At 45.1% G+C, this 13,785-nt stretch overlaps 1 protein-coding gene across 1 annotated transcript in view; it reads right to left on the bottom strand.

Annotated features, from left to right (window-relative positions):
- Positions 1-1,154: 1,154 nt before the first annotated feature.
- The window catches only part of LOC116979186 (probable global transcription activator SNF2L1), a 92,098-nt gene continuing 79,467 nt past the window's right edge, over positions 1,155-13,785 (bottom strand). The window contains exons 23-25 of the mRNA XM_033030731.1: positions 12,866-13,078; positions 9,875-9,985; positions 1,155-1,670 (exon numbers count right to left, since the gene is read on the bottom strand). Of these exons, the coding sequence (XP_032886622.1) occupies positions 1,599-1,670; positions 9,875-9,985; positions 12,866-13,078 (396 nt within the window). The 3' untranslated portion in view covers positions 1,155-1,598. The remainder of the gene's footprint in view (positions 1,671-9,874; positions 9,986-12,865; positions 13,079-13,785) is intronic.

Here is a 13,785-nt window from a genome sequence, read left to right as displayed (position 1 = left end):
CTGGTTTACACTGAGGATAGACGCAAAATGCTGGAGTAACTCAGCGGGTCAGGCAGCATCTCTGGTGGAAAGGAATAGGTGACCTTTCGGGTCTGAAGAAGGGTCTAGACCCGAAAACATCACCTATTACTTTTCTCCAGAGATGCTGCCTGACCCGCTGAGTTACTCCAGCATTTTGTGTCTATCTTCTAGTTGTAACACTGTATTCTGCACCCTGTTTATTTTCTCTGTTGCATTGTGTCCCAGCTGTAGAGTTGCTGCCTTACAGTGCCAGAGACCCGGGTTCGATCTTGACCACGGGTGCTGTCCGTACGGAGTTTGCACGTTCCCCCCGCGACCGCGTGGGTTTCCCCAAGTGCTCCAGTTTCCTCCCTCATTCCAAAGTGGCGTGGGTTTGTAGGTTAATTGGCTTCTGTAAATTGTCCCTCGAGTGTGGGTAGAACTGGTGCTGGTCGGCGTGGACTCGGTGGGCTAAGGTTTCCACTCTGCATCACTAAAATATTAAAGCTACCTGATGAACTCATGTATAGTGTGATTTACAATATCCATAGATTAATTTCTATCCTACTTTGTGGGGAAGGGGGATGATTTTCCAAAGAAATTTCCCTGTCTAAGATGCTCTGTGATTTCCCACAAATAGCCGGGATGACCAGTGTAGACTATCCAGTGGGACTCAACCCAAACATTGTTTACATCTAATTGAGATACACACACATTCACTCTCAATAGCAATATAATAGTGGGTGTGATAGATAGACACTCCCTTCGTCTCTTCAACGACTTCCGTTTTTTCCAGGCCCACGTTCCCTCATCTTTACTAAAGAAAAGTCTGAAGATGCGTCTCAACCCGAAAACGTTACCTTTTCCTTTTCTCTGGAGATGCTGTGTGTCCCGCTGAGTTACACCAGCATTTTGTGTCTATCTTCGGTGTAAACCAGCATCTACAGTTCCTTCCTACACATAATATGGTGGGTGATATGGAAATTCACTGCTCGGGAAATGGGTCACTCGCTATTCCTTTACCTTTATAGCACGAACATTGGAAGGGGGACTCTGTGTCTTATCATTAACACTTTAGCCCGTTTGTACAGTACCCTAAGTTTACAGGTGAAACTGCTCAATAAAAGAAAAAGAGAATTATCCATTCGAACAAGTTGATTTAATTTTTTATTAAAAATGATGCTTGTTTTGGAAAACTAACTCACAGATCCTGACACATACATCGCAGAGTATTCAGAATTCCAATTTACGACAATTCTCACTCGTGTACAAAACACGGGATTGTTAGGTTTTATCTTAAACAGCCAATATATTAAAACGCATGCAAACAATTTAACACACGTAGATCACTGTACGGACTACACAGCCATTGCAAAATATTGGAATGAACCAAGAGTGAAGGTAAAAAAGTTAAGCATTAACTGCATCACACAAAAGAAATCCAAAAGGAGTCCTATTATCTACTTTGAGAATGTATTCAAAATTCTTTGACATTTTTGAAACTGCAACATCAATTTTTCTAATGAATATACAGGTGAGAAAAGCAATGAAAAGAAATAGTGTTAACCAGGATGCAGTCTTCACTCCAACAAGGTGATTTAGTTCTTCACTTTCTTCCATTCCTTTCGTCCAGAGGTTTCTGGAGTTGGTTCTGCTTTTCTCTTCTGTGTCTGAAAGAAACAAAAGAACGTGGTTACATTTGTAAATAAAAAAGTAAAAGTGGGGGGTAAACTGGCATAAGGAGCTGACAGTTGAATCTTGCATTCAGCATTGTTGCCAATAATGTGTCCTCCTGACATATTCGACACTTAAAGCAGAGTTTCCACGCCGACCAGCGATCCCCGCACACTAACAATATCCTACATACACACACTAGGGACAATTTACAAGTTCACCAAAGGCAATTAACCTACAAACCTGTACGTCTTTGGAGTGTACCGATAGAACAGTGAAATCCTTATTCACTGTCACCTGCGTGGGTTTTTTGCGAGATCTTTGGTTTCCTCCCACACTCCAAAGACGTACAGGTTTGTAGGTTAATTGGCTTGGTATAAATGTAACCTGTCCCTAGTGTGTGTAGAATATAATTCATGCGCAGGGATTGCTGGAATGCCGCAGACTCGATGGGCCGAAGGGCCTGCTTCCTTGCTGTGTCTCTAAACTAAGCCTTGCAGGATGAACGGAATGCTTGAAAGTTACATTAGCTTTAGCCTAAAAGACAATTCCCATTCCAAATTTACCGAAGATAGACTCAATAAGCTGGAGTAACTCAGCGAGACAGGCAGCATCTCTGGAGAGAAGGAATGGGTGACGTTTTTGGGTCAAGACCCTTCTTCAGACAAGGAAATTTACCATTTCGATGCAAGCATTAGAATACTTTTACCTAGATATTGAATTTCACCCTTTTGGTGTGTGCAATGTGTGCATTGATCCCAACACTCGATCAACGGGAATCTGTTAAAAATCACTGACTTTATCTTTGAAAAATCTTTAGAGTCCTTACATTCCATTTCAGTGCAGACAAATGATTCCTAATGGCAGGTGCCTGCAGAGATTGCAACTGGTAACATAAAACCTAGCCGCACGCCTCTCCACCTCCCCTGGAAATCCATCTACTCACCCATTCCTATGCTTTATGTGGCGCCAAGCCAGTGTGAGTTATACTGTCGGTGACCAGAGGAGTGATCTCTGCGGTGAACAGCTGCCACGGTTAGACTCACAGAACTCATTTGCTGCGTTACCACATCTGCCATCAGTCAAGACGGCACAAAGGGGAAGCAAACTATTAAACTCCCAGCTGAGCCGTTCTCTGCAGTCGACAACCATGCAATAGAACAGCGCAGCACAAGAACAGGCCCTTCGGCCCACCGTGACTGTGCCGTACATGGTGCCAAGGCCAAGGCGGCACAAATTCCATCAGAGCAGCACGGTGGCACAGCAGTAGAGTTGCTGCCTTAGAGACCCAGGTTCGATCCTGACCACAGGAGCTGAATATACAGAGTTTGTATGTTCTCCAGTGACCTGCGTGGGTGTTCTCAGGGTGTGCTGGTTTCCTCCCACACTTCAAAGGTGTACAAAGGTTTGTAGGCATATTGACTTCTGGTAAAGATTGTAAATTGTCCCTGGTGTGTAGGATGGCCCAAGACTTAAACAGGAAATTTGTATAATTGTGTTAAAACATAAGTAAAGACAATTTTTGACGGACATTATACTTTCACGCTGGAAAGGGTGCAGAGAAGATTGACGAGGAAGTTGCCAGGCATCAACGGCCTGAGCTACAGGGAGAGGTTGAGCAGGTTAGGATTCTATTCCTTGGAGCGCAGGAGGATGGAGGGTGATCTGATAGAAGTGTACAAAAGCTGGAGAGGAATACTTTGGATTACCGCATAGTCTCTTGGCCAGTGTAGGGGAATCGATAACCAGGGGACATAGGTTTAAGCTGGGGAGGGGGGGAAAGATTTAAGAGGAACCTGAGGGGTAAAGTTTTTACACAAAGTGTAGTTGGTGTATGGAACGAGCAGCAGGAGGTAGTTGAGTCAGGTACCTTCGCAACGTTTATGAAACATTTAGACAGATAGATAGATAAAATGGGTTTGGGGGGATATGGGCCTAAACAGGCGGGTGGGACTAGTGTAGATGGGACATGTTGGTTGGTGACGGCAATTTGGCCCGATGTGCCTGTTTCCACGCTGTATCACTCTTTGTTCCATAAAGGAACAAGTGTGATTGTGATCAATTTTCAAAGCAACTGTTAGTTTTGTCCCTTGGCAGATGCGATGTAACAGTACTATCAAAAGCAGCACTAATCAGTAAAAGGAGTCCCAGATCTTTTTCAGTGACTCGTCTCGGGAATAGCAACTAATCCTGGCATAAAATGCTGGAAATATTCCCAGTTTCGATGAAAGATCACCAACTGGAAATATGAACACACTCCCCCCCCCACAGGTGTTGATTTATCTCTTGAATGTTTACAGCATTCTCAGTTCTAATTTCACATTTCCCGCATCCATAGTCTTTTGTTAAACTTTGAACAATTCAGCACAAGAAGAGGCCATTCGGCCCACAATGCCTGTACTGGACATGATACCAAGTTAAACTACCCTTCTCTGCCTAAACGTGATCCCTATCCCTACATGTCCATGTGCCTATCCAAAAGCCTCTTAAATACCACTGTTGTAGCAGCCACAACCATCACCCAGGCAGTGAGATCCAGGCGTTTAAGAAGGAACTGTAGATGCTGGAAAATCGAAGGTGCATAAAAATGCTGGAGAAACTCAGCGGGTGCAGCAGCATCTATGGACACAGCATCCTTCGCTGCATAGATGCTGCTGCACCTGCTGAGTTTCTCTAGTGAGATCCAGGCCTTTACCACGTTCTGTAGTTAAAATAAAATTTGCCCCGCACATCTCTTTTAATCTCTTTGACATTTCCATCCTGCGAAAACAGTTCTGACTGTCTACCCTATCTATGCCCCGTATACATTTTATATACCTCTGTCAGGTTTCCCCTCAGCCCCCGACACTCCAGAGACAGCAATCAAATTTGTCCAACCTCTCCTTACAACTAATGAGCTTGAATCCAGGCTGCATGCGGGTAAATCTCTTCTGCACCTTCTCCAAAACGTCCACATCCTTCCAGTAACGGAGTGAATAAACCAGCGCACTACACTCCAAACGCAGCGGAACCAAAGTCCTGTAAAGCTGCAGCATGGCTTCCTGAATCAAACTCTGACTCGTGTACAATAAATATTGGGGCTTGGGTCCAAAGAAAATAAAAAAGTGTTGGACTAATGGTCTCATAGGTTCATAAGACATACAAGCAGAATTAGGCCATTTGGCCCATCGAGTCTGTCCAACCTTTCGATCATGGCTGATCTATCTTTCCCTTCTCCCCATAACGGCCCGGTGCCACAGCGGTAGAGTTGCTGCCTTACGGCGCCAGAGACCCGGGCTTCGATCCTGACCACGGGTGCTTATCTGTACAGAGTTCCCCGTGACCTGCGTGGTTTTTCAATGTAATTTTCTCTTCTGTGCCTGATCTCTGGTTTCCTTCCACACTCCAAAGATGTACAGGTTTGTAGGTTAATTGGCTTGGTATAAATGTAAATTGTCCCTATTGGGTGAAGGATAGCGTTAATGTGCGGGGATCGCTGGTCAGCACGGACTCGGTGGACTGAAGGGCCTGTTTCCGCGCTGTATTTCTGAACTAAGCCTTTGACGCCCTTACTAATCAAGAGCCTATCAGTCTCCTTCGTGAAGAGATATGAAACTCTCTCAGTCACACTGGCAGTCAGGGCCCATGTGGCAAGAAGGGCTATTTAATTGCAATACCAGAGGGTGTTGAACAGAAAGAGCACAACAAGATGTTGCAGCTTTGAAAAAAAAAGGAAAACATTAGGGGAATGTGGGCGGTGGAAAATATTGTGCAGTAAAAAAAAAAAAACATTTTAAAAATTTGCCTTTTCTCATTTATCTCTTTAATGGAAAAAAAGTGAGTACTAACGAGCCAGCTGGGACGTGTTACTGAACCAGCTGGTGTGGCGAGGTAGAGATTACACCAGTAGAGTTCCAATCGTGAAAGGTATTACAAATGAACAGCAGGAAATCATACTTGTCACAACACCTCAGTTGCTACGGAACCACATACCAGTGTTCCTGGTCTACTCCGCTACATAAAGCGATTAGCGCTTGAACAGAGTCAGCGGTTTTTAAGGAATATTTATGGTTGCTCATGCTAAATGCGCATTGGATTATTATCCCCCCCCTCCCTTTTTACCGAATCATCCTACCACAACCTGAGAGCAGTCCTGAACTACTATCCACCTCATTGGTGACCCCCTTGATCAGGCTTTGTGTTTAAGAAGGAACTGCAGATACTGGAAAATCGAAGGTAGACAAAAATGCTGGAGAAACTCAGCGGGTGCAGCAGCATCTATGGAGCGAAGGAAATAGGCAACGTTTCGGGTCAGGTCGAAGACTTTGCTGGCGTTATAAACGTTATTCCCTTATCATGTATCTCTCTATACACTCTAAATGGCTCAATTGTAATCATGTATTGTCTTTCTGCTGTCTGGTTAGCATGCAACAAAAGCTTTTCACTGTACCTCGGTACACGTGACAATAAACTTGGCTCTTGGTTTTTGGTCCTCCAAAATATTCCAAATGGAATTTCAACTGGAGGTGGCGGAGGGTGGACTTAAGCAAAAAAGGAATCTTGGAGAAGGTGAGCTACCTTAAATTTAGTTGCGTCTGGTTGAGTAACTATGGTAGGGTGAAGACTGTTCCATGCTTTAATTGTGCGGGGGAAGAATGAATTGCTGTACACATCTGTCTTGGTAGCTGGTATCTCAAATTGGATCGAATGCCCGCGTCTGCTCCTAATAGGTTTGGGTTTGGTGTAGGTTTGGTAATCAATGTCGAGCTGACCATTTAACATTTTGCAAAAACAGGTCAAAAGGTGAGCTTCACGTCTGTCTTGGAGAGGGTTCCACCCCGACCAGAGAATTCAGTAGTTTGGTAACACTCGCTTCTCTCTCATAGGTGTTTGTAACAAATCGAGCTGCCTGTCTTTGGACACGTTCGATGGAAGAAATGTTTTTATTTGTGTATGTGTCCCATGCTGCAACTGCGTAGTCCAAATGTGGGTCTAACGAGGGTGAAGTATAGCTTCTCCTTGACAGAAGTTGAACAATGATGGATGTTGCGTCTCAGAAAATTTAAGACACCCAAGTGAACTAAGCTGAACCTTGCATCTGAACTTATGTTCCGTCGACATCAAACAGTGCTCTTGGTCAACTATAGTTTTCTACCAAAGACAGACACAAAACGCTGGAGTCACTGAGCGGGTCAGGCAGCATCTCTGGAGAAAAGGAATAGGGGACATTTCAAGTCGAGACCCACCTTCAGACTGAGAGTCAAGGGAGAGGGAAACGAGAGATAATGAAAGGTACAAAGATATGCAAAAGGACAAATCAAGAAAAGGTGGAGCCCACAATGGCCCATTGTTGGCTGTGGAGAAGGTGACACCGGGTGAAACTCAACAGGACGACAGTGATATTCGTAGGACGACTTGGGTGGGGGGGGGACGGAGAGTGAGAGGATGCAAGGGTTACTTGAAGATAGAGAAATCAATATCCATACGCGGGGTTGTAAGATGCCCAAGCACAATATAAGGAGCTGTTCCTCCAATTTGTATTTGTCCTAACCCGCTGTATTACTTACAGTCATAGAGTGACACAGTGTGGAAACAAGCCCAACTTGCCCACACCAGCCAACGTGTCCCAGCTACCCTAGTCCCACCTGCCTGCGCTTGGTCCATATCCCTCCAAACCTGTCCTATCCATGTGTCTGTCTAACTGTTTCTGAAACGTTGGGATAGTCCCAGCCTCAACTACCTCCTCTGGCAGCTTGTTCCAGACACCCACCACCCCTTGTGTGAAAAACTTACTCCAGCTTTTTGTGTCTATCTTCGGTGTAAACCAGCATCTGCAGTTCCTTCCTACACAATATATTTCTATCCATTGCTATCCCTATGAAGTCTACATCTGTAATGTAGGAGAGAAGGTGATTTATGGCATGCAGCCTTGAAGTGTGTTTCATGAATGTGTTCTCTCAATCATTTTCCACAACATTAGTTCAGGTAATCAGCATAAATAATGCACTGAGATGGTTGGCACTTGGCTCGACTCTAGATTCTGCCCTATAAAAAGTGATTAAAAGGTTATGTTGCACAGTGCAGTTTAATTCATTATCATCCCCAATCATTTTAATTACTTACTGACTTTTTAAATATAAGCTCCCATTTATTCATCAATGGCAAATTTCCTGCTTTTCACCATTAAAGTGAGTGCATCTAGGAAGTGGCAAACCCTGTTTTCATATTTGAGCTCATTTTTCATCAATATCCTCTGTACCACAATTTCTGGATCTGGGGGACTTGCATTTAATAATTATATTGATGCGGTTTTCCTGATGGTTAACGAGAACTTGTTTTGGATGAGAGGACGGAACTCCACCAATTACTGAAATAATGTTCAATCGTTGACAAATGTTCAGCTCTCTCTGGCGCTGGCAAAGTGGTAGCAGCGTTATTGTGGGATTAGTAGCCTTACAGTATGTTCTCCAAGCAGTCTATGAGCATCAGCAATAAAAACACTCAAAATGCTGGAGTAGTGATTGCTTTCCTGCTCCAAATTAGTAAATAGACACTTCTCAAAGCTATGCCTTGTGTTCCAACCATCATCAGCTGCTTCATCAATGCCCATCCTTCCATTGTGAGATCCCAAAATGACGAATAACTCAGCAGGTCAGGCAACATCCTTGGAAATCATGGAAAGGTGACGTTTCGGGTCGGGCCCCTTCCTAACATAGAAACATAGAAAATAGGTGCAGGAGTAGGCCATTCGGCCCTTCGAGCCTGCACCGCCATTCAATATGATCATGGCTGATCATCCAACTCAGTATCCCATACCTGCCTTCTCTCCATACCCCCTGATCCATTTAGCCACAAGGGCCACATCTAACTCCCTCTTAAATATAGCCAATGAACTGTGGCCTCAACTACCTTCTGTGGCAGAGAGTTCCAGAGATTCACCACTCTCTGTGTGAAAAATGTTTTTCTCATCTCGGTCCTAAAGGATTTCCCCCTTATCCTTAAACTGTGACCCCTTGTCCTGGACTTCCCCAACATCCGGAACAATCTTCCTGCATCTAGCCTGTCCAACCCCTTAAGAATTTTGTAAGTTTCTATAAGATCCCCCCTCAATCTTCTAAATTCTAGCGAGTACAAACCGAAACACGGTGGAGTGTAGCGTGAGGAAGGGTCCCGACCCAAAACATCACCTGTCCATGTTTGTCCAGAGACACTGCCTGACCTGCTGTTATTCCAGCACTTTATGTCCTATTGATTGGAACTATTTGGGCCAAACTATACTCTGGAGGGTCATCCGCTGAACCCCAAAGGTGTACCACCATCTACAAGTTACGGTTCTTTAGTGTGATGGAAGAGTCTCTATCTGTCTGGACATGTGCCTCTCTAACCACAGTCAATAGGCTCCACAATGGCAGCAGCAAATGTACTTAGTATCTTGTGCACCACCCTAACCACCCGTTCCCTCCACCAACATGGCAACCAGTGTGCGTCTGCAATTACTTGCTTAAGGTTCTCCAACAACCAACATGGCAACCAGAGGACCAGAGGACCAAGGTTTATGGTGAAGGGGAAAATATTTAATAGGAATCTGAATGGTAACCCTTTCACACATGAATGGGTGGATGGATCAAGCTTCCAGAGGAGATAGTTGAGGCTGGGACTATTACTACGTTTAAGAAACAATTAGACAGGTACATGGATAGGACAGTTTGAGAGGGATATGGACCAAATGCAGGCAGCTGGGACTAGTGTAGCTGGCACATGTTGCTGGTAAGGGCAAGTTGGACCGAAGAGCACATTTACACACTGTGACTCTATGACTCTATATTCCAGCACCACTCATAACTACTCTATCATGTGGTACCAAGCAGAAATTTGAGTCTGTTATTCCAAAAATAGCAGTGCATAAATTAAACTTCAGTAGTAATTAGACAAGGATTATTATAAAAATGTATAAATCGAGCATGTGCAAAACGCGAGGTGCCTGTATATGCTTTGAGGAGACTGAAGAAGGGTCTCGACCCGAAACGTCACCCATTCCTTCTCTCTCAGCCTGAGTTACTCCAGCATTTGTGCCTGCACATGCTGTTTAGCAAGCTAGGTGCCCCCTCTTGTGGCCACCCCATGTTACAGCAGTTGTTGTCCGCAATTGAACCATCCTGTCAAACCTGCTGTTTGCAAACTCCCCATCCCTTGCTTCCCAGAAGAATACAATCTGGATTACCGTTCCCATTTTTGGTCCTCGCCGCTTCTTCTCAGCACGTTCCTTTTCTTCAAGTTCCGAGTTTTCCTTCTCGATCAGTGATATCAATGTATTGCATCGTCTCTGGAGTTCCTGGTATCAAAATGAAAGGCAGAAGCAACAATTCAGACAGCAATGCCAACACGGTGAATAGGAAGACCACAAGCGCGAGAAGTGATTTAGTTTAGTGTAGAGGTACAGCACGGAAACAGACCCTTCCGCCCAACGAGTCTGCACTGACCAGCGATCCCCGCACACTAACACTATCCTGCACACACTAGGGACAATTTTTACATTAAAACCAAGCCAATTAACCTACAAACCTGTACGTCTTTGGAGTTTGGGAGGAAACCGGAGGTCCCGGGGAAAACCCACACTGGTCACAGGGAAAACGAACAAAAAGCGACCGTTGTCAGGATCGAACCCGGGTCTCTGGCGCTGTAAGGCAGCAACTCTTCCGCTGCGCCACCGGGCCGCCCCCCCCCCCCCCCTTGATTACCCAGACCACCTTGTGCGGTTCCTATGTTCCAAGTTTAACGGCAGTGGCCCCAATAGAACAAACTGCTCCATCTCAAACATCTCAAACAGGATCCCAATATTTGTCTTCATGGAGACACAAGGAACTGCAGATGCTGGAATCATGAGCGAAACACAAAGTGCTGGAGGAACTCAGCGGGTCAGGCAGCACCTATGGAGGGAATGGATAAGCGACGTTTCGGGTTGGAATTCGTCTTTAAACTGATTATAGTAGAGGGCGGAAGAACGCTGGAAAAGTGAGGTGGGGGCGGGTCAAATCCTGGCAAATATGGAGGAAGGAACCGCAGGTGCTGGTTTACACCACAGATAGACACAAAATGCTGGAGTAACTCAGCAGTTCTTTGTTTCCACCTATTACTTGCCAGGATAGATATAAAATGCTGGAATAACTCAGGACAGGCAGCATCTCTGGAGAGAGGGAATGGGTGACGTTTCGTGTCTGAAAAAGGGTCTCGTCACCCATTCCTTCTCTCCAGACATGCTGCCTGTCCCGCTGAGTTACTCCAGCGTTTTGTATCTATCCTGGCAAGTAACAGGTGGAAACAAAGAACTGCAGAAGACACAAAGTGCTGGAGTAACTCAACGGGTCAGGCAGCATCTCTAGAGCACATGGGTTGGTGAAGTTTCGGGTCGGGACACTTCTGCAGACTGATAGGTGAATACAGGTGTGTGAGGTTTGACTGGTTGATGGGGGGACAAAGGCTGGAGGTGAAAAGATGACAATAGGGAGGGAGCTTCATGCATTTGAGCAGTGGGCTATTTCTTGCACCATATAGGAGCACCATCTTTACACAATATGAAATAATTTTTTGCACGTTTTTCATTGCTCAGAATTATCACTGGTTCATTATAATCCCATGTACCGAGGTACAGTTAAATTATTTTAATTTGCGTACAGTTCAGTAAATTATTTCCCTACATAAACACAATCCCAGATTAAGTATGAAGTGTATAGAAATAGCCCACTGGCTCTATATACACGAGTGCCCAACTTTTGGTGCCGTTTCCTTAGTCCAAGCTGCAGCATTAGTTTAGTTTAGTTTTGTTTTAGTTTAGTGTCACGTGTACCAAGGTACAGTGAAAAGCTTTTTGTTGCGTGCCAATCAGTCAGCGGAAAGATAATACATGATTACAATCGAGCCATTCACAGTGTAGACACGTGATAAGGGGATAATGTTTAGTGCAAGGTAAAGCCAGTAAAGTCCGATTAAAGATAGTCCGAGGGTCCTCGATGAGGTATATAGTAGTTCAGGACTCTCTAATTCTCTAGCACCCTGCTGCTCTAGTTGTGGGAGGATGGTTCAGTTGCCTGATAACAGCTGGGAAGAAACCGTCCCTGAATCTGGAGGTGTGCGTTTTCACACTTCTATACCTTTTGCCCGATAGGTATAGAAGCGTGAAGATGCACACCTCCAGATTCAGGCCATGAAGGCCCGTTGTCCTGGCAGGTGTTGCAGGATCGGCCTGGCCAAGCAAAGTTGTCAGCGGAAATATCGCTGTATTTTGCTTTGAGGGACAGGGGCTACTCCACACAAGAACATGCGATCACTGTCCTCTTTAAATGCCCTCTTATCGGCATTGAGTGGCTGGAATAAAACCAAGTGCAGCAGCTTCCTTTGACTTGCACAAAGAGTAGAATCATTAAATAAAGCCCAACCATAAGTAAAATGGAAATATTTCACACCCGTCAGTCTTGATTACCCGAAGTGTTAAATACATTTAGTATGAATTTGTAGCCATTATGCTTCCAAACTACTTTTGTTAAAATAAGGGCTGGTAATTGCTTTGAACATGTGCAATTAATGTCATAGCTAGTTAATGCTTTGTTTCTTTTAAAACATTAATACATTAATCATGAACAGCAATAATGGGGGGGGATTGCATATATATGTATTGTGCTGAACAATTTATCTTATAAAAGGCCAGATATGGGTCAGAGTATTAATGTTGGATTCATCACATACTCCCAATGTTGAACCCACCACCACCACCACACGGGCAGCACGGTGGCGCAGCAGTAGAGTTGCTGCCTTACAGCGCTTACATCGCCAGAGACCTGGGTTCGATCCCGACTACAGGAGCTGTCTGTACGGAGTTTGGACGTTCTCCCCGTGACCTCCTTGGGCTTTCTCCGAGATCTTCAGTTTCCTCCCGCACTCGAAAGACGAACAGGTTTATAGGTTAATTGGCTTGGTGTAAATGTAAAACATTTGTCCCCAGTGTGTGTAGGGTGGTGTTAATGTGCGGGGATCTCTGGTCGGTGCAGACTCGGTGGGCCAAAGGCCCTGTTTCCGCGCTGTATCTCTAAACTAGAAACTAAACTAAACGAACCCACTGCAACCAACGATAATACCCGGAACAATTAAGACAGTTATGTTGAGCATTAAACAAAGGTTCATCTGTTTAAAAATCTACTGAATTGAGAAGGTTTCGTACCATCGCAGTTCTGGACTTGATAAACCAGTCGAACCGAAACTGCGGCGCGTTACGCACGCACTGCCGTAGCTCCTCGTACACGTTTTCTTTATCGAAGCCCATTTTGTGCAGCATGCAGATGAGGAAGCGGTCCTCCTCCTCTGTGTAGTTCTTCCCTTTGTTGGTTCCATACTGAATACGTAGTTGATGGAATGGGGCTTTATACCTGGCCATCTGGAACAGAGCAGAAAGCAACACAAAGTCAGACAACGCACCTCGTTGCAAATACATGCCGCGGCACAGGGGCAGCCATTTTCAGGCAACATCGACAAGTCAGATTGCGTAATGTGAAATATGATGGACACTTCAATTGCATCTCTCACCCAGCATCCAACTGGAGGCTGAAATGTTGAATTTTATTATTCAACAATGAAGTTCGTAGCGTCATTCAACAGTTTCTTTAAGGTTCAAGATGCTAATAATGCAATGGTCTTCTTCGGGTCCCTGCCCATCTGGAAAGGACAGACCCAAGATGGTGCCCAAGGGGGGGTGGTGGGGTGGGGGTGATGGTGTGTGCGTGCGTGCGTGCGTGCGTGTGTCTGTGTGCTTGTGTATGTGTGCGTGCGTACGTGTACTTGTGTGTGTGCTTGCGTGTGTGCGTGTGCATGCGTGTGCTCGTGTGTGTGCGTGCGTGCGCGTGTGTGTGTCTGTGTGCGTGTGCGTGCATGTGCGTGTGCTTGTGTATGTGTGCGTGCGTGCGTGTGCGTGTGGGTCCCGGAATCACGCATTACAATCGCTCCACGCTTTTAAATCTCTACTCCAACATCAGCCTCTCTTGTTTCAACTATGCTCTTCTAATCTCCTCACCAGATGTTATTCCCATTATTCCCATTATCATGTATCTGTACACCACGGATGGCTAGATTGTAATCAGGTATTGC

Source organism: Amblyraja radiata, chromosome 12 (genome assembly GCF_010909765.2).
Source record: "Amblyraja radiata isolate CabotCenter1 chromosome 12, sAmbRad1.1.pri, whole genome shotgun sequence".
In the NCBI taxonomy this organism is placed as follows: domain Eukaryota; kingdom Metazoa; phylum Chordata; class Chondrichthyes; order Rajiformes; family Rajidae; genus Amblyraja; species Amblyraja radiata.
This window is presented reverse-complemented; position numbering and strand designations above follow the sequence as displayed.